The sequence below is a fragment of the Saimiri boliviensis genome, chromosome 12 (genome assembly GCF_048565385.1).
Source record: "Saimiri boliviensis isolate mSaiBol1 chromosome 12, mSaiBol1.pri, whole genome shotgun sequence".
In the NCBI taxonomy this organism is placed as follows: Eukaryota; Metazoa; Chordata; class Mammalia; order Primates; family Cebidae; genus Saimiri; species Saimiri boliviensis.
In genome coordinates, this window is record NC_133460.1 from 111,386,307 (window position 1) to 111,407,653 (window position 21,347).

At 45.7% G+C, this 21,347-nt stretch overlaps 1 protein-coding gene across 2 annotated transcripts in view; it reads left to right on the top strand.

The window, feature by feature from the left end:
- The window catches only part of DOCK1 (dedicator of cytokinesis 1), a 535,347-nt gene that overhangs the window by 398,347 nt on the left and 115,653 nt on the right, over positions 1-21,347 (top strand). For both annotated transcript variants that reach the window (XM_039465108.2, XM_039465109.2), the window contains exon 30: positions 20,582-20,660. In XM_039465108.2, the coding sequence (XP_039321042.1) occupies positions 20,582-20,660 (79 nt within the window). The remainder of the gene's footprint in view (positions 1-20,581; positions 20,661-21,347) is intronic.

Consider the following 21,347-nt stretch of genomic DNA (forward strand, 5'->3'; position numbering starts at 1 on the left):
ATTGGATTCATTCGAATTGACTACTAAAAACAAAAGGCTTTGCTTCATTTCTTCTTTCTTGTTTATATTTGAAAGCACTGTTTGGGTTGTCACTTTTGTGATGCTTTAACTTTCTTTTCCGGGACTGTGGGTGGTTTTGGCAAAGATGTCGAAAGGATGGGGTTTACAGGCTGAGGGTGGGTTTATGAGCAGCATCATTCCACAGGAATGCAAAACTGTACAGATAGGGCGGACGACAGAGTGGGGCCTGAAACAGCAACCTATCAGCCTCCCCTTGCTGCCAACACCTGCTCTGCCCCACTGGATCCCAGGTGCACTTGTGGCCATGTGTGTGGGTGAGCTTGAACCTTGCCTCTCCTTCACCGAGAACAAAGACCCCTCCCCAACACCAAGAAAAATAGGAGCATGGAACATAGACATTCCCCTCAAACGATCCAATACGTCAACCCAAACTGACTGCTGTGCCATCGTTGGCAAAAGCGAGCTGACTTTTCTGTATATACTTCGTATCATTTTCCTGGATTCTTTCCCAAAACTTGACAGACCTTAGGAAAGCTATTTTGAGACTTTGCTGACAGTTTTTCTGGACCCACAGTATGTATTTCAGACATTTCAATAATAACTCTGTGACCTCATTAAATGTGTATTTTTGTATGAGCCTGTGGGTATCGGTGCAAGGACACATGTTATATTCTTATTTAAAAATCCCAAGTTAAAAACAACCTTGACCTTTTAGAGTAATGTCCATACATCTGAGTTTGGACCAGGAGAGAAAGGCTTAATCCACTACAATCTTTTAGCAAAAAAAAAAAAAAAAAACTGAAGCAATGTTTTTTTCTAAAATATGGTATAACCTTTGATTTGCTGAAATCCTACAGATTTTATACATCGCTTGCTTGTCATATTCATGCGGGTGATTTGCAAATGTGCAGCCTTGAGTCCAGCTGTCTTGCTCTTCCTGTGGACACTGTTCGTTCCTCTGTTCACCTAGCATAGTTTATATCACAGAACTCGCAACGAGGTGGGGAGAAGACTCCCGTCTGGAGTCAGGAGCTCTGGGTTTTAGTGCATGCTCACTCATCGATAACACTGAGCAGGCAATTCACGAAAGCCACGTTGTGCCACAGCCTCTTGAATAGCAACTCAACACATGTCCTGGAGCCATCTCATAGAGTTGGGTTAATTGAGAGAATGAATTTGGCCAGCTTTGACGATCTTACAACAGGAAGTCTTTGAAACTTACAAATGAGCCTGCACATTCTGTGTCACTCCCATGCTGCTAGCCGTGCCCTGCCTGTTCTTAGTGTTCTTGGAAGACACCTGAGCTCTTACTTTAACTCCCCAAGGTGTGTGGTTTGCATTTGCTGACAACAATGCAATTTGTACCTAGAGGCTCTGACTTCACTCTGTTGAAGGGTAAGGAAGGCACTAGCCTTAGGGGAGGGACCAAGCCATTCTGATGAAGGTACAGCGGGCAGCCTGTCTGGAGCATGGTCCTTGCTCAGGAGTTGTTTTCCGTCTTTTTTTCCCCCACCTTTAAGTAGAAATGTGTGTAAAGACACAACTAGATACTGATTTGCTAAGTACAGTAACATTCAAAGTGAAAATGAGACATGCCCTTCTGGATCATTTTCATTGCAAAATGTGTTCATTCTTTCCCTATTCCGTGTGCATCGAGTGCCTGCTAAGGGGTGGGCAGAGTGCTAGATGATGGGAACTGTGTGAGCCCACACAGGTGTGGAGCCTGTTCTCAGGGAGCGAGAGGCTGGGCTGGTGAGGAGGCACACTGCATTGGACATTGCTTGAGCAACCAAATGAGATGATAGGTGTGATCCAGGCACACAGGAGAGTCACATAGTTCTCTGAGAGCTTGTGAGGAAACTGGTAGATCTGGGATGGCCAGGAGCTGTGACATCGGAAGGAGGTAACCATGTGTGCAGGAGGCAGCGGTTTAAGTGCAAGGACCCAGTGCGTGGGAAGGACAGAAGCAGGTTGGGGCCCCAGCACTGGGTTCATCCTGCAAGCTCATGTGTCAGGGTCTCAAGGCCACCTCTGATGACTGCTTTCCCTCCCCGAGCCTCCTTCAGCGAGAGTGAAGCTCGTGAATGATTTGGGCTCGGCGTGCCAGTGTGATCTCATTGTATAAGGTGTTTTGATTACGTGTGGACTTTTGCACCAGGACCTATTTTAATTGCTGGGGATGTAATGCTGAATGAGCCTGACCAAGCCTCTGCCTTGGCGGAGTTTGCCTTCTACATGGGCAGAGGCTCAGATAAGAATGTAACAAACCTAGAACTGGGCAGTGCAATGTCAGAGACTATTGAGTGTTATAAATAGAAATAGATACAGTGCAACAATGGGCCAGAGGGGCCTGGAAGGCTGCATTGCTGTAGGCAGGGAGGTCTGGGAAAGGCTTTGGAGTGTGGGTGCTGGGGCTGTCCCTTGACCAGAGACTGGAATGGTGAAGCCAGCCTTACCAAAGAGTCCCCTTTGTGACTTGCTCTGGTACTCTGATGGCAGGGGTCTGCCTCCCTGCCTCCTCTCTACCACACAAAGTGGATGCCTTCCCCAAGGACAACAAAGGAGAAGAAAAGAAAACGAAGAAATCAGACAGGATAAAACCAAGAGAGATCACCAAAGGCGTGTGATGCAAATACTGATCACATCAGTAAGAAAATTGTTTCCATCCCTGATTTGCTTTTCCTTTAAATAGGGCGTTCAGTCATAGCCTCTCTATAAAATTGATTTATTGTGTTGAAATAATTTCTGTAGCAGGGGAACTAATTTGATTGTGTAGCATAAAGAAAATGTATGTGGGACAATGGGGAAGAATTGAGCCAAAATGAATCCAATATATTTTAATCTCTGCAATACAGATTATATTTTCAATTAAGAAGCTTAACTTGCACGTGTTTGGCAGGCGGGAGCTTCCCAGAGCACGTCCTGCATGCATTTATGGGTAATAAGTCACTTACCATTAAGAAGGTAGACGATCGTTAGTGCATGATCACCCAATTGCCTCCCGTTAATAGCAAAGTCAATGCACCCGTCGCTGTGGCCAAATTCGGGTGGTAAAATGTGGAGTTATATGGAAAGTGCAACTGTCATATTAGTGAATACAATTTACTAGAGGGAATAAGGAAATCCTGAATTCCATCCCCCATGGTCCATGGAATGCCCATATTCATGGTCAGGTATGAAAGTGGCTTTTGGGCCACCTGTGCCCTGCCTGGAAGCAGAGCATAATGTGGCCATGTGTCTGATCAGCTCTGCCTTACTAACTGTGTTTAACCCAAGCTCTGTTTTAGACCGACTTTGGTCTTTGCTCAATGCATGCTTTTTAATAGCAAAGTCAATGCAACTCATCACTGTGGTTGTATTTGGGGGGTAAAACATTAAGTTTACAGAAAATGGAACAGTTGTATTAGTGACTACAATTTACTAGATGGAGTAAGGAAATCCTGAATTCCATCCCCCATGGTCCATGGAATGCTCATATTCATGGTCAGGTATGAAAGTGGCTTTGGGGCCACCTGTGCCCTGCCTGGAAGCAGAGCATAATGTGTCCGTGTGTCTGATCAGCTCTGTCTTACTAATTGTGTTTAACTGGAGCTCTGCTGCAGGCAGACTTTGGTCTTTGCTCTATGCATGCTTCTGGCTTGATGTAGGAGTTGCTTGCCAGTGATGGGTAGAGGGTGAGGACAAGATGCTAGCTAGCCTCTGTCCAGTGGTCCACTTGTCTGGGATCTCATTTCATCTTCAATCAACCCACGATGGAGGAACCACGATCATCATATGTATAGACAAGGAATCTGCCTAGTGGGCTGTTGTGCATAGAACCCAGAGCCCTTGTGCACTCGTTGGTGCTCACAATAACTCATTAGGTTTTTCCCCTTTCTTCCTCCCAGTCCCAGTAGCCATCTAAGAGCAGAAGCTTCTGGGGCCTTGCCTTGCAGACACTGGCCTTTGACTCACCTCTTTATGATTAAGACAAGATCATGGAGGAAATAAAGGGATCATTTAAAAAAGAAAGGAAAAAAAAAAGGAATCTGGCAGGAAAAGCAGAGGCAGATGTGGAGCTGGTTTGAAAATCTATTTCGAGTTTTTCCAGCGGCTGGCTGGGTAGGCAGGGGCTGCCAACACACAGGGGCCGGTGCAGCCAAGGAGCAGTTGCGTAAGTCCTTGCGTAAGTAGTAACGAGATGCCCAGGGCTCCCTCAAGCGCGGCCACGTGGCTGGGAACCTGTCAGGTTTTGTAGCATCAAATCAGACACCGTGTACCGGGATGGAGAGCCTGGAAAGAGGTCAGAGCCGGGGTAGGGAGGCAGGGTCTGTAAACCCAACAGCAGTGTGAGGAATGGGCTCGGGAAGATGGGTTAAGCAGAGGTGTCGCAGGGACAGTGGGGATCCCAAAACTGGACATGGGGAGAGAAGAGACAGGGACAAGAATAACAATGGTGGTAAAGCAGTGGATCCTCAATTTAAAATCTGCCCATAATGCCATTCATTTAGGCATTTGCTTGTTCTAGAAATATTTATTAAGCACTACGTCTGGCAGGTGTGGAATGGATCTGCCTCTGGGAAACGCAGGATCTGGGGCTCTGAGTCATCTGTCCATGTCCTCTGGAGTCTTCCCTGTCGATTGTCCCTTTACCTTTTCTTTCCATGCAGTAGACTGTCCCTTTACCTTTTCTTTCCATGTAGTAGATTCTTCTACTGCACGGAAACTCCTTGACCTCACCCGCACCCTGTTTTGTCCTTCACAGCCAGACCACACAGAGTGGTCCCTAGGTCCAGAGCCTTCACTCCATGAGGCTAACAAAATCTGTTCTACTGCAGTTACCAATGGTGTCCTCATCAATAAGCCCTCATTACCGCCCTCTCCAGTCTCAGACACTGTTGATGGCTCCCTGGCTTTTAAGTGCTCTTGTCCGGTAGCTTCCATGACCCCCATCTGCCCTGTTTCCTTCTGGCATTGTCTCATTCTTTTTCTACCTCTCGCTTTCCTTCTCTCCCCTCCCCTCCCCTCTTCTCCCTCCCTCCCTGCTTTCCTTTGTCTATCCTCTCAGAGATGTCCCCTCTGGTGGGGAAGTCTCTACTGTGGATATTTCTGGTGGCTGAGCAAAGTGCTTGTGGTTCCTTTCAGCCAATTGACCTGAAGCAAAGGCAAGCCACTTAAATTGCAGTTTCTCTGATGTATCTTCTAAAAGCCAAACATGGGTATCCACAAAGGGTGTTTGTGTGTAACCACAGGCACTCGGGTAGGCACTCATTAGACGCAAATGAGAAAGTATTCTGGAGGCGAGATTCATCTTCACGGATAGTCATCTTAGGGAACCAGCATCCTCCAGACCCATAGTTTGCTCCAGAACATAGGGTCCAGCGTTGGGCACTGTCTTTCCATACTGGGCTTCTTCCACACATACATCAAATCCACGCAGCACAGCACATCCTCTGTGGGTGATGAGTCTGGGTTTTAGCGTCTCCATTCTCCAGACCACGTGGCCACTGATCCATGGGGTGCACAGAAGGAAGGGCAGTCACGTGGCTGCTGCTTTGAGTTCTGCCACGTACGAGCTGGGTAACCTGGGCGAATGGTGAACCTCGTTGATCCTTCATTGCCAGCAGTAAATTGGTGAGAGCCATTGAGAGGGTATTTGTGAGCTCCTGGCCCAGCAGGTAGCATATTAGAACTGCTTGTTCAATGCGAGCCCCCTTCTCCTTCGTGGGAAGAAGAGGAAGCCTGCTCCTTCCCTGTGGTGCGTTTGGCATCTGAGCTGGTGCTCAGCACTTCCGTCACTGCTGTGTGGTGCCAACACCTCCTATGGAATAAGCCCCTGTGCTGCTCCATCCTCCAGGGAGAATGGGCAGCAGAGTAAGATGCTGCATGCAGAGCTGGCTCTTGGTTCTCGAGGAGAGGGAGCGGTGGCTCTCCCTCAGCTTAGCTGTGAGTGGTCACAGGATCAAGGAACAGCAGGAGAACAAAGATACTCTCAAGGCCATGGAGAAGTGTGATGTAGATGCTGGCACAGAAGCCCCCAGTGGTGGGGGAGAAATCCGATTCTGATGCCTTCGGCCCCGGACCTCAAGTGTCAAACAGCAAGAGATGGGCTGAGCAAACATCACCCATCTCAAATTCAGTTGATGAGCAAGCACCAGCCACATCTCCTGGGAAACATGACGTGGCTTTAACTGTCATCTGCCTGTCATCTCATATTTTGCCATTAATCGGGCACTTATTAAAGAATTCTGTCAATAATGGAAATCAGAAATGTCTGGAAAGTAGATTTCCTGCAGGGCACATGGAGAAGACAGCCTCTGTTTGGCTCGCACTGAGACTTCTGGGCAGGACTGGGGACATACATGTCATCTCAGGCCAGCTTTCTTTCTAAACCCACTTTGCAGATGTGGCAGCTTAAGTCTCAGCCAGCATGCAGTCACACCTCTCTCGGGAGAGAGCCCCACCATTGGGAGCTGAGCAAAGGTAATATTTCAGTTGTGTTTTTCAAAGATACTATGAGTTGGTTATCACTAGACGTGGGTGTAAGTTAACTGTTGTCTCACCACTTTGCTGCCAGGTTATAATCAAAGAAAGTCTTAGATCAAAGTCAGCCACACACAGAGACATTTATGAAAAACACTTTTGCACAGTCAGTGCATACAGTCTGTTCTTAGACTTCATAAAACCCTCTTCCCTATCATTTGAGGTGCTCTGTCTGAGCCTTGATAAATGATTCATTAGAAGCAAATGAGAAAGTATTCTGGAGGCGAGATTCATCTTCATGGATAGTCATCTTAGGGAACCAGCATCCTCCAGACCCATAGCTTGCTCCAGAACATAGGGTCCAGCGTTGGGCACTGTCCTTCCATACTGGGCTTCTTACACACACACATCGAATCCACACAGCACAGCCCCAGAGAGTCCCTGAAACATTGTAGCTCATCCACATACCTTGCATGGTGGTGTGGATTTCAACAAGGAGAACCCATTTCTCTTAATCATTATACTCATTAAGAAAACACAAAGCTCACAAAAGAAAATAATTTCTAACTATTATTGTTTTGTGGTTTCTGCTTTTGATCAAGATAAGGATAGCCGAAGCACCCGCCCGGGTCACTCTCATGGAATGGGGTTTTCCGATTAAAGTTTGGCAACCAACTGACGGCTTGTAGCACATCCTTTAAGCTAGCACTCACTGTTTGAGTACTTGAGAGTAATTTGCAGACTTCCTTTGCTTACTGTGCGTCAGGAACTGTTCTAGGCACACTATGTAATTTGAGCTTATTTAATGGTTACCACGTAAGAGGTTGATGTACTCTTGACACCCGTTTCATAGATGCAGAAGCTGAGGAAATCTCCCCAAGGTTTATACAGCCAACTGGTAAGTGGTGGAGCCTGGATTTCATCTTTGGGTGTTTATTCCTAGAGTCTCTGCTCTCACCACCATGTTAACCTGCTTCTCAACACCAACCAAAACTTGAATCTCATCTTCCAGATCTCAAGCTTGGGCTTTTCTTAAGGAGGATGCTCAGGGTTATTTGATAGCTGAACTCCTCCTGTATGTCCAGGAAAGAATAAAGACAAGATGGTCTTGATATGAAAAGGTAGCAGACTTTAACTACAAAATGGGAAAGGAGTAATCCTTTGTTTACAGGGACAAAGTAGCGAAAGCTGTTCTTAGGCTTAGGGTAGGTGATTCTATCTTATCTCTTTGAATATACAGTCAAAGCTATACATTGGAGATATTATGGGTCCCCTTCCAGACCACCATGATAAAGTGAATTTTGCAATAAAGCAAGTCTCACAGATTTTTTGGTTTATAATGTATTCTCTTAAGTGTGAAAAGTTTATCTTTTAAAAAACTATGTATATACCTTAATAGAAATACTTTATTGCTAAAAAATGCTAACAATTATCTGAGACTTCAGCAAATCTTAATCTTTCTGCTGATGGAGAGTCTTGCCTCAATGTTGATGGCTTCTGACTGATCAGGGTGGTGGTTGCTGAGGGCTGAGGTGGCTACGACAATTTCTTAAAGTAAGGCAACAATGAAGTTTGCCACATCATTTGATGCTTCCTTTCACACAAGATTTCTCTGTAGCCACCCAGATTTCTCTGTGATGCCGTTTGATAGCATTTTACACACACTAAAACGTCTTTTCACATTGGAGTCAGTCTTCTCAAACTCTGACACTGCTTTGGCAACTAACTTTATGTAATATTCTAAATCCTTTGTTGTCATTTCAACAGTGTCATCAGAATCTTCACCAGGAGGAGATTCATCTCAAGAAACCACTTTCTTTACTCATAAGCATGAGTAGGAACTCTTTTTCCATTCAAGTTGTATCATGAGATTGCAGCAATTCAACCACATCTTCAGAGTCCACTTGTAATTCTCAGTCTCCGTTATTCCCACTACATCTGAATTTACTTCTTCCTCTGAAGTCTTGAACCAGAAAAAGTCATCCATGAAGATTAGAATCAACTTCTTCCAAACTCCAGTTAATGTTGATATTTTGACCTCCTCCCATGAATCATGAATATTCTTAATGGCTTTTAAGATGCTGAATTTTTTTTTCCAGAAAGTTTTCATTTACTTTGGTCAGATCTGTTAGAGGAATCACAATCTATGTCAGCTGTATCCTTATGAAATATATTTCTTAAATAATAAGACTTGACAGTCAAAATTGCTTCATGATTCATGGACCGCAGAATGGATGTTGTATTAACAGACATGAAAACAACATTCGTCTCCTTGTGCATCTCCATCAGAGCTCTTGGGTGACCAGGTGCATTGTCAATGAGCAGTAATATTTTGAAAGGCATCTTGTTTCTTAGTATTAGTCTTAACAGTGAGCTTAAAACATTCAGGAAACCGTGCTCCAAACAGATATGCTGTCGTTCAGGCTCTGTTGTTGCATTTCTAGAGCACAGGCAGAGTAGATTTAGCATAATTCTTGAGGGCCCTAGGAGTTTCAGAATAACAGATGAGCATTGGCTTTAACGTCAGGTCACCAGCTGCCTTATCCACCAACTACAGAGCCAGCCTGTCCTTTGAAGTGTTGAAGCCAGGAATTGACTTCTCCAACCTAAATATGAAAGTCCTAGATGACATCTTGCAGTATAAGGGGGTTTCATTAACATTGAAAATCTGCTTTTTAGTGTAGCCACCCTCATCAGTGGTCTTAACCAGGTCTCCCGGAGAACTAGCTGCAGCTTCTCAATCAGTACTTGCTGTTTATCTTGCACTTTTATGTTATGGAGATGGCTTCTTTCCTTAAGAACCAACCCCTGACACCACATGTTCTCACTCATAGCGGGGTGCTGAACAATGAGAACACATGGACACAGAGAGGGGAGATTCACACACTGGGGTCTGTTGGGGAGGGGACTAGGGGAGGGACAGCAGCGGGTGGGGAAGTTGGGGAGGGATGACATGAGGAGAAATGCCAGATGTGGGTGACGGGGGGATGGAGGCAGCAAACCGCCTTGCCATGTATGTACCTATGCAACAATCCTGCATGATCTGCACATGTACCCCAGAACCTAAAGTACAATAAGAAAAAAAAAAAAAGAATCAACCTCTGATGGCTTGAAATCTTTCTGCTGCAGCTTCCTCACCTCTCTCAGCCTCCGCAGAATTGAAGAGAGGTTAGGGCCTTGCTCTGGATTAGGCTTTGGCTTGAGGGAATGTTGTGGCTGGTTTAATCTTCTATTCACACCACTACAACTTTCTCCAGACCAGCAGTAAGCCTGTTTCACTTTCTTGTTCGTGTGTTCACTGGAGTAGCACTTTTAATTTCCTTCCGGAACTTCTTTGCATTCACGGCATGGCCAACTGGCACATGAGACCTAGCGTTTGGCCTGTCTCTACTTTCTACACACCTTCGTCACTCGGCTTAGTCATTTCTAGCTTTTGATTTCAGGTGAGGATCCTATGGCTCTTCCTTTCACTGAACACTCAGTGGCCATTGTAGGATTATTAATTAACCTAATTTCAATATTGTTATGTGTCAGGGGATAGGGAGGCCTGAGGAGAGGGAGAGAACAGGGAAAAGGGCAGTCGGTGAAGCAGTCAGAACACACACAGCATTTATCCATTAAGCTCTCTGTCGTAGATGGCTGCAGTTCCTGGTACCCCACGATAGTTGCCAGAGTGACATCAGGCCAGATGCAGTGGCTCACACCTGTCATTGCAACAGTTTGGGAAGCCAAGGAGGGCAGATCACCTGAGCTCAGGAGCTCGAGACTAGCCTGAGCAACATGGTGAAAACTTGTCTCTGCTAAAAATACAAAACTTAGCCAGGCGTGGTGGCACACACCTGTAATCCCAGCTACTGGGGAGGCTGAGGCATGAGAATCGCTTGAACCCAGGAGGCGGAGGTTGCAGTGAGCTGAGATCACGCCATTGCACTCCAACCTGGGCAACAGAGCAAGACTCCATCTCAAAAAATAATAATAATAAAGTGACATCAAGGATTCTGGACCATAGATCACTTATAAATATAGTAATAATGAAAAAATTAGAAATATTACATGGACAATGACAGCCGAGAAAAGTCCTATGTGCTCAATAATTGAATGATGATAATTCTCAGCCACTATAAAATCAGAGAGCTGGAAGCTCTCAGCTACAAGATTTTCTCTTTTCCTAAGAGCTTTGACAGCAGCTGAGCCATCAGGGACATCAGTCTCCTCAATTCTCCTTTGCCCACTGCAAGCTGAGAAGATCTTTTGGAGACCTCTTTTGAAACACATAGCAAAAAAACATGACAGAAGCCGCCATCATTTGTATCTTTACCATACTTGCCAACAGTAGCTACCAATTATTGAACAGCTGGTAGGACCCAGCCTCTCTACAGACACTGAGGCTTCTCATCTCCTTCTTCTCAAGACCTCAATAAGGAAAATGAGTTCAGAGCTGTTATTAACTTGAGGAGGGTTGCACAGCCGATATGAATCAACATGACCTGTCACTTGTAGATCACTTATAGCTCAACATGACCTTGAGGCCCCTGCTCTTTCTGTTTCTCCACCTCTTTTCATGTTTCCCCTAGCTCTTTTCCACTTAGAAAGACCTAGCAGGCCTGGCGAGAGTGAAAGTAACTGAGCAGTGAGAAGTGGCCCAGCACCCGTGAGAAGGGGGGAATGTGGACAGCGACACCACCTGCCAGGTGGCTAGCACCTAGGCGCCAATACATGGACCAAAAAAGAAAAAAAAAAAAACATCGTCTAGGTTTTTAGCCTGTGGCAAATGAGCCTTGAGCAAATGACATGAGTATGCTAAATGATTACAAGGTCCACAGCAGGTCTTGAAAATGAACCTTGATAAATTTTAACCATCGCTGGTGTATGCTGAGCAGCATTCTCTTTTGTGAGGATTCTATTTTCTCTGAAGCCTTTCTGCCTTGATCCCTACAGCTTGCTCAAGGCCTCTGACTGCTTCCTTTTTTTCTGGGCTCACTAAGATTAATTTACCTTACTTTTGTAAGGATGTGTTTCTGGATGCTGTAGGGAATAAAGATTCCGCACAGATGGGCCTCGGTGAATCGCCACAGACCAGGGGCCGTGCCCTGCAGGTGACCGCCTGCTGTCCTGGGTAGTGTTCAGTGAGCAGAGCCATGCCAGGGCCGGCAAGGACTCCAGGTCTCTGGTTGTCATGATTGGGCTTCCAGGTGTGTCTTTGTTATGCCTGTTTATTAATGCTCCACCTACTTACTCCCGAGGGAACTGGTTCTCTGGGGAGAGAAGGTTAGAGAGTCTTATTCCCTGGTTGTTCTGTTTTTTAATCACGGAACTGAGTCACACCGATGGTACAGATAAAGACAGAAAAATTATGACTCCCACGCCTGCAGTTTCTGAAAACTGCCCTCTTTCCTTCTCATGTTTTTCTTTTTTATTGTGGTTTTAGAATATATACATATAACCACAATAAAAAAGAAAAAATACACATTATAAAAATTTGCCATATAACCGTTTATAAGTGTATCAATCAGTGGTATAATTACATCCACAGTGTTGTTCAGTTATCACTACTGTTGATTTCCAGAATGTTTGTTCATCCCAAGCAGAAACTCTCAACTCCCTGTTCCCATCCCCATGTATAAGGAACTAGGAAGAGACTGGTGGCAGCTGATGACGCACACTCCTACACCCCGGCAAGCAAAGCGTCCAGGGCAGCCTGTCCTGTGCCGGAGGAATGGGGCATGGTCACCCCAACCTCCCCTGCTTCCTCTGCCCATTCATGGCTGTGCTTCACTCCAATTGGTGATCACAGGACAACAGGAGGAGCCTGGGAGAGGAGGGAGGAGGCCTGAAGGATGGACACTGGGGTGCTGGGGCGGGGTATCTGGGGTGAGCAGATACTGGGGTGCTGGGGCGGGGTATCTGGGGTGAGCAGACACTGGGGTGCTGGGGCGGGGTATCTGGGGTGAGCAGACACTGGGGTGCTGGGGCGGGGTATCTGGGGTGAGCAGATACTGGGGTGCTGGGGCGGGGTATCTGGGGTGAGCAGACACTGGGGTGCTGGGGCGGGGTATCTGGGGTGAGCAGACACTGGGGTGCTGGGGCGGGGTATCTGGGGTGAGCAGATACTGGGGTGCTGGGGCGGGGTATCTGGGGTGAGCAGACACTGGGATGCTGGGGCGGGGTATCTGGGGTGAGCAGATACTGGGGTGCTGGGGCGGGGTATCTGGGGTGAGCAGACACTGGGGTGCTGGGGTGGGGTCTCTGGGGTGAGCAGATACTGGGGTGCTGGGGCGGGTCTCTGGGGTGAGCAGACACTGGGGTGCTGGGGTGGGGTCTCGGGTGAGCAGACACTGGGGTGCTGGGGTGGGGTCTCGGGTGAGCAGACACTGGGGTGCTGGGGTGGGGGATCTCTGGGGTGAGTGGACCCTGGGGTGCTGAGGTGGGGGTCTCTGGGGTAAGCAGACATCGGGGTGCTTGGGCGGAGACTCTGGGGCAAGCAGACATTGGGGTGCCGGGGTGGGGTCTCTGAGGTCAGGGGACACTGGGGTGCTGGGGCGGGGACTCTGGGGTGAGCTAGGACCCTCCTTTATTCTCCAGGTTGGAGTCTTAGAGTCAGTCTCTGCCTCCTTCGCTGCTCCCCCAGCTGTAGAGACTTCTCACTTTCTGGGGTTTACTGGGGGGCAGGGGCATTTCTGATATGTTTGTCTTGGAGACATTTTTTCCATTGCCCAAGCTGCTGCTAAATCCGACAAGTCAACATTTATTTTGTGAATTTGAAATAGGTGAACCAGGCAGGATTGGGAGGAGGTAGAGGCACATAAGAACGACCCCAGAGGTTCCTTCCTTGGAGTAAAATCTTCAGCCGCCCCCCCCCGGCAACCCCTGTTGCCCACCCCTGCAAATATGCAGACCCCAGAGACTGGCATCCCCGTCTCTCAGAGTCTGTCCCAGTTGATCCCTCTTTCCTCATTCCCAAAACTTTCTAGTGGCATTGGTCTTCCCAGCATTTCCCAAATCCAGAAGACACAAGGCAGGTCCCACCCAGGTCCCCAGCTTTGCCTGACTTTGCCCTTGTTATCCTGGGGGTCTTTCTTAGAAGTCACTTCTTTCTGCACCTGTGGTTTTAATTTCCCCGTCAAGATTCCAAGGTGGGAAGTTGCTGACCATGCTGAATCGCCACCTGGACGAAAGAGCCCCCCCTGCCAAGGGGATGTGCCAGGAGACAGATGGCTGAGATGAAGCATTCATTCCCCTTCCCATCGGACGGAGTCAGTTCTCTGCCTCTCTCTTATCACTTCACCGTCATTCGCCTCTTCCCAGCATCCCTGAATCATGCAGAAATCATTTGACGGCAAATTCCCAGCTACTATTGCTAGACTCATTTTTCTGCAAGGATGGAATGTGTCACTTTTAATTTGTTTCCTTTTTTCCCACCCATTTTGGGTAAAACATTGTGTTAAAAGATACATCCTCTCCCCTAAAGCAGCGTGTTTTCATGCTGGAGATATTTAAATGCCCTCATATTGAAGTGTACAAGCTAATTATGTAACTTAAAGCAAGTTGAGGGAAGGAATTCAAAAACCCCCACAGCTTCCCAGTGTGAGCAATGGGGCTTTGAAAGCCACTGGAAGTTCCCTGCCTTTCTCCACATCCTCCTCCGTAGTGATGAGGCTCCTCATCTTCCTGCTTTATTGGCAGCAAACACTGGGTAACAGGGGTGCTAGGAGGGCCTGAGGCTCTGTCATTATCAAGGGCCTGTCATTGTGCCAGGAGCCTGGAATAGTTCAATTGGTTCCTGATTACTTTTCACCTGCTAAGTTCCCCTCTACTCAAGTAACAGGGAATTATTTAGGACTGCGCTACTTTTATTGCTGGCACTTGACTGCGCTACTTTTATTGCTGGCACTTGGCTTTCCAAATAGGCAGCTTTGGGGGATAGTCTCCCATGGGAGCCCAGGCGCTGCATCCAGCTGCCCTTTTTGTCCGAGAACAGAAGAGCCAGACTGGTGGGACCTTCTCCAAAGCCTTCGTGCTCCCAAGAGGCTTGACCCTCGGATTTGTCTTTCTCTTTTGCCAAATTCAGCTTAACATTTTATAAGGTGGCTGTGAAGATCGTATCAGTGTTCAGATAACTTTGTATCATGTGGTGACGCCTCTTCCTTACCTTTAATCTCAAAACTAAAAAACAAAACCCATCGATTCAAAGTTCCAGGGAGCTTCGAGGCACTGTGGTTGAGTGTTTTCATCTGTCGGTGGAAAATACGAGGATCTTGAAAAGTTGAGCAACAATTTTTGTTTTAACATTTCTTAAATTCTATTTTAAATTGACAGATAATAATTGTGTACCTCTATGGCATGGAGTGGGACGTTATGATACATGCATACACTGTGGAATGATTAAATCAAATGAATTAATATGCCTGTTCCCTCACATACGTCTCAATTCCTGGTGGTGTTGAGTAACTTTCTGAAGGTCAGGTAGCTCCATGTTTAAGTGGACATGAAGCCATCGATAGATGGATATACTTGAATTAAACTTTAATTGTAGAAATGTGTGTATGTGTAGGCTACAATTAAACTCATATTTGATACTGTCAGGAATGAACAGTTTTTGTTTCTAATGGGGTTGAATGTCCAGGAAGGCAGAGAAAGAAGTCAGGAAAGCTTCCTGGTTTGTTGTTTGAATTGTATTGGGAGTGAATCCAGCTCCATTTCCTATTGGCCTCACATTTTTTTAAGTGGATAATGTCATGACAGGTTTGATAGAGATGATGCTTCTGACTTCCTGGAGATAGGCATCAGTTACCAAGAAGAGGTATTTCTCTCCATCGAGCCATTAAAAATAAAATTCACAAGCTTCTAGACCTTGTGGCTTTTTGAATCTTTTTAGGTTGACATAATTTGCCTGTGATTATTTCTGGATTATTTACTTGTATGTTTGGTTTTCTTTTCTTTTCTTTTCTTTTTTTTTTTTTTTTGAGACAGAGTTTCGCTCTTGTTACCCAGGCTGGAGTGCAATGGCGCGATCTCGGTTCACCGCAACCTCCACCTCCTGGGTTCAGGCGATTCTCCTGCCTCAGCCTCCTGTATAGCTGGGATTACAGGCACGCGCCACCATGCCCAGCTAATTTTTTTGTATTTTTAGTAGAGACGGGGTTTCACCATGTTGACTAGGATGGTCTCCATCTCTTGACCTCGTGATCCACCTGCCTCGGCCTCCCAAAGTGCTGGGATTATGTTTGGTTTTGATCTCCTGAATTTGAGATTATAAATAATCCTCCTATAAATTTTGATCACTTTTAGGACAACATTCCTGAAAGCATTTAATTCTCACCACATTTGTTATTTTTTTAAGAAATTACTTAATTACTTAATTCTCCTGGCTCAGAATAAGACATGACTTGTTGGTTCCCAGGGTGGTTGACCCCTTCCTTCCCCCAGTCCCTGGCTTTTCTGGTAGAAGAGAAGCAGTACCCGTCTTTCCTGTTCCCATCTTACCAGCTGCCCATCCCTTGCAAGGATCTTTCTTATGCTCCCTACGTTATGCCTAAATTCCATTCATTGAGTCTTGATGAATGTTGAATATGGAGAATACAAGGAACTTTAATTGCCCCAGAGTGGATTCTAACTCTTCGCAGGGGCAAGCTAAGGGTGTTTTTGTTTGTTTGTGTTTTGTTTAGAGGGCTTCTCTTACCCTAAATGGAACTCCAACAGTGTCCAGCACAGGGATGCGAGTCAGGCACATTCATACTCCCCAGGCCCTAGGATTGCCTGCTGGACAGAGGACTTTGTTTTGACTGGTGGTAGGCCCTGGACACATCTTGGCTCAGAGAGCTCCATTAGGTAATAAACTAATGGTTCATAAGATGAGAGCAGTTTAGGAAATGTGCAGTGGCAAGAGGTCCATTCTTCCTGCTGCCAGGATCCTGATAGGTGAAAGACAAGATTCCTGCCCTCAAGTAACCAGCTCCAGAGGGGAGGAGGAGAACGAGAGAAGGAGCTCTGGAGATGGAGAGTGAAGGAATCATGAATAATGCCTGGCCATAGATGACAAATGTCCAGTGAGAAGTTTGCATAAGAAGAACCTGAGGTGGCTCACACCTGTAATCCCAGCACTTTGGGAGGCCAGGGTGGGCAGATCATGAAGTCTGGAGTTCAAGACCAGCCTGGCCAACATTATAAAACCCTGTTTCTACTAAAAAATACAAAAAATTAGCCAGGCATAGTGGCGTATGCCTGTAATCCCAGCTACTGGGGAGGCTGAGGCAGGAGAATCGCTTGAACCGAGGAGGCAGAGGTTGCAGTTAACTGAGATCACACCACTGCACCACTCCAGCCGGGGTGACACAGCAAGACTCTGTCTCAAATTTAAAAAAAAAAAAAAAAAAAAAAAAAAAAAAAGAAGAAGAACCTGAAGAGAGCCGAATCCCACCCCAGAAAACCTACACAGAATGCAAGAACTCCAGGAGAGCCGGAGGCAACCAAATCCTCTAGCCTTCCTTTGGCCTCCAGTTTGGACCAGAGCCTGACCTTCCGAGCCAGCTCCTTCATCCACTCATTCATTCACTTATTCTTCCATCCATTTATTCATTCTTTCCTATGTTAGTTACCTAGTGAGCATATCCTCTGTACCAAATGCTGACTTGGCACTGAGGGCACTTGGGTGAACACGCAGGTGTGGCCACTGCCTTCAAGATACCTATGCTCTACTCACAATCTGGAGGCCTTCTCTTACCATAAACCCAACTCCAGCAGTCTCCAGCACAGATAGAGTCATCAGGGATGCAGAGTCAGGCACATTCATACCCCACACACCTAGGATTGCCTGTGGACAAAGGACTATGATCCTGAGCTGTGTGGAGCCCTTCCTTTACTCTGGGAAGGCATCCTGCCATCCAGACACCTGGCTTAGCTTGTGATCCTCTGTAACAGAAAGCAGATTTTTATGCAAAAGCTTCTAATATGCAATGTTGCAATCTCGGCTCACTGTAGCCTCTGCCTCACAGGTTCCAGTGAATCGCCTGCCCCAGCCTCCTGAAGATAGCTGGTACTACAGGCACACGCCACCACACCTGGCTAATATTTGTAATTTTTTTTTTTTTTTTTTTTTTTTTTTAGTAGAGACAGGGTTTTACCATGTTGGCTAGGCTAGTCTTGAACTCCTGATCTCAGGTGATCCGCCCACCAAAATGCTAGGATTTATAGACGTGAGCCACTGTGCCCGGCCAGCTAATAGATTTTCTTACCTAAAAGTTAATCTCTGGTTACATTTCTTCTTGCTAGTTAGGTGATTGACTCGGACTCGGAGCATAGCTTTGTTTTCAGTCCCATCAGGTGTGGGCTGGAGGGTATCATTTATGCATGCCCTGGACGTTTCTGTACCAGTGACGCAGGCCTTGATGCATTGAGCCCAAGCATCATCTGATCTTTGTTTACTGCACTGATTATGGTTTTATTTGATCTTTCCTTCAGTTTTCCTCATGCTACTTGAATTTCCACGTTGTTTTTTGTGCTGGCATTTTTAAAAATTTATAGGTAATCTAAATTACAGAATCTGCCTCTCAGCCCTGTACTTTTTTAGTTGTCAATTTCTTAAAAAGTTTTGTTCATCCTTCACATTATTTTAGCATGACATATTTATTTTTTATTTTTTATTTCTTTGAGACCGAGTCTTACTCTGTCACCAGGCTGGAGTGCAGTGGCTCAGTCTCAGCTCACTGCAACTTCCGCTTCCCAGTTCAAGCAATTCTCCTGTCTCAGCCTCCTGAGTAGCTGGAACTACAGGCACATGGCACCATGCCCAGCTAATTTTTGTAATTTTAGTAGAGATGGGGTTTCACCACGTTGGCCAGGTTGGTCTCGATCTCTTGACCTTGTGATCCGCCCGCCTCGGATTCCCAGAGTGCTGGGATTACAGGCGTGAGCCACCATGCCCAGCCTGCGTGACATATTTTTTAAGTCATTTTGAGAACTGTCTTTATTTAACTAGCTGCAATTGTCCCAGAGCTTAATTAGAAGCAGCATATCGCCACTGTTTGGGTGCTATCTTGAGGCAAAATAATTACCCTGTAATAATAATGTGTGTTTTAGTAAACTTGTCATTACTGTCAGAGAGGGCTGGAAAGAATGTCTTCTTAAAGCTCACAAAGATCCTAGGGTACTCTGTGAATAGCAGAGTTCTAAAGCTGAAGGAAAAAATTAAAGAAAAAGATTTGTGTTAATGATCAGAAGCCCTGTGTCTGTATGCATCACGGCACAGCCCACCCCTCTAATGACAGGAAGGTGTATTCTGCTGACACTTGGGGGCTCTTCTGTGACCCCTGGGGTTGCTGCAGTGCACATCCTCAGAAGCTTTCTAAACACAGTTGCCAAGGGTCAGGTGGGTTACTTAGATCATCTCTCTAGCTCATACCCTGTACTTCCAGGAGCTGAAGGTGACATGACCGACCCCAGCCCAAGACTGGGACCTGATTAGAAATGCCAGGCATTCAGTAGATACAAAGCACGTCCTGAATTTTGCAACTTTTGTCCTGGATCCTGTATTAATTTGTCAGGATGCCCTAAATGTCCTGTATTCAGCTTTTTGTTTTTCAGTCAATTACAGAGTCAGCCATAAGAGCTATTATTCAGATTTAACTGGGCATCCTATATTTGCAATGTCTGGCCACCCTGCCACTGATAAATGCTGATGCCCAGCTGATGAATGCTGGTGCACTAGGTTAATGGACAAGGCAGCGATCCCCACGTCCCTTCGTTAAAAGTCACTTAAAAACACCAATTCCTCCTTTCTAATTATATTTTAATGTCCCCAGGGAAGAAGTCAAATAACTCCGCCTACAGTTTTCTTTAGTGACCAAAAGTGCAAACTCTATCACGGGCTCTTTGTCACAGCTGTTTTGGTCCCAGATCCAGCTGATAGGTTTCTTGATTAAATAATATCTGTAAATCCCTTTCTCAGAGCAGCACGTGGTGTGATGGTGAGAGAATCTGCAGTGACAGCCCGTGATGGGGGAGGCGGTGGTGGCAGGTGGTGACAGATACCTCCTTAAAACCCCGGGTGGCAAATTTCTTCTTCCCTACTCCCTGGCTCATTGCCTTTTAGCGGCTGTGACATGGCCAGTGCATGGGGAGCTTCTCCGGGCGCGCTTAGCTAAAGAGATAACGCTGTCAGAGGACAGCAGTTACTAGTAAGTAACCTACATTTCCCTTCCACTCTGGCTGCTCCCTGCTGTCTAAATAGAGAAAGTGGAATTAAGTTTATTATCTGTGACCCAATGCTAATTTCTCTTACATCCTGCCTTTGTGCAAAGGGAAAAGGGCCATTTAAAAAGTAGTGGACGAAGCTTTAGTTTTGTAAACACTTTCAAGGGTTATAACACAAATCTATTGAAGAAACAAGCATGTGAGAGACAGTATTCTAGAGTCATGTGTGATTGCCCAAATTGTATATTTCATTACAAAAAGTATATAAAGTCGTGGTATCATAGAATGTTGCAATTATACATTATCAATGAATCAAGAAATTAAAATTCCTAAAACTCTTGTCATATCGCTTTCATGTCTACTAAAGCTTTTAAATTTTTCTCTAGTAAAATAGTGATCAAAATTAGCATGTGGAAAGTAGGCCAGTGATACTGAAGTCGTAAGCCATGCTTCCAAGACTGGAGATGTTGCAGCAAGCTATTCCAAGCCTGATAGCTCCGAGTGAAGAATGCTTTCAGTTGGGTAACTGGAAAAAGCCAGCTAAGCAAAGATCAATGGAATCATGCAATGTTAAGACATTGCAACTTGAGAAAAAGATTTAATTTGCACCTTTTTTTTCTTTTTTTTAAAATTAGATTTTTTTTTCGTGATACTTTTTAAATGTGACTTTCAGAAACTGTTATTTTGGTCTGTTTCCTTCATTCTGCATGTGCTGATTTCCTTGATTAATTTGGAGAACATCTGCATATAATTCCATTGGTCTTTTAATTGGCAAAACCTCACAGCTTTGCACAAGACTTAGAGAGTTCACATTCCAGACAGTCTGGGATTGTATCTAATTGAAATGCCAAACCTACCAATGTGCCAGAGTGTAAGTGTGTAATTATGTAATTTTCTCTTGATCTTTCAGAGTCTTCCTGCGAGCAATTAATCAGTATGCAGATATGCTGAACAAAAAATTTCTGGATCAAGCCAACTTTGAGCTACAGGTAAGGGAAGAAATAGACACGACCTTTGTGGAGAAATCACGTTAAAACAAATTGCTGGTCTGAGCCAATATCTTACAGTATTTCTAATCCTTGAACTTAATTGCTCTCCCATCCGAGATGCAGAAGTGGAATTTACAGCATGTACTGTTGGAAACTGAGGAGTGAAAATTACACCTTTGGAGTATTTGCTCAGTTTAGCAAGGAAGGCAATAGAGTTGTTCCAGAGAGAAGCTATTGAATCAGAGTGACAAGGAGGGACTCTCCAAGCAGGGAATCCACTGAGTCCCAGTGTGTGTAGCTGCCAAGATTGTCTCAGACCATCTTAATGTAGAGGGAGGATCAGCAGAGGAGGAGATGCCGGTCTGCACCACGAGCTCAGCTAGCTTTTAGAACTCCATGTTCCCCCATATCCTCTCCTGGCCTTGTGCTACTAGCAGTGACTTTTACCAAGCCAGAGACCCTGTCCCCCAGACCCCGTGGTCTATCAGAAGTACTCCTTCAGTGAATGCAGTGAGAGAGTGTGCGTGTTGTAAGTGTGTGTGCATGCCTGCTGTAAGGATTGATTTTGCCTGGCCTGATTTCTTACTCTGCATCCGAGATGTGTGGCTCTCAGTTCCATTGTACTCTGGAGGTGTTTCTGCTAATAATGATTTCATCTTTCAGCATTATTACTTAGTTTATTTTAGT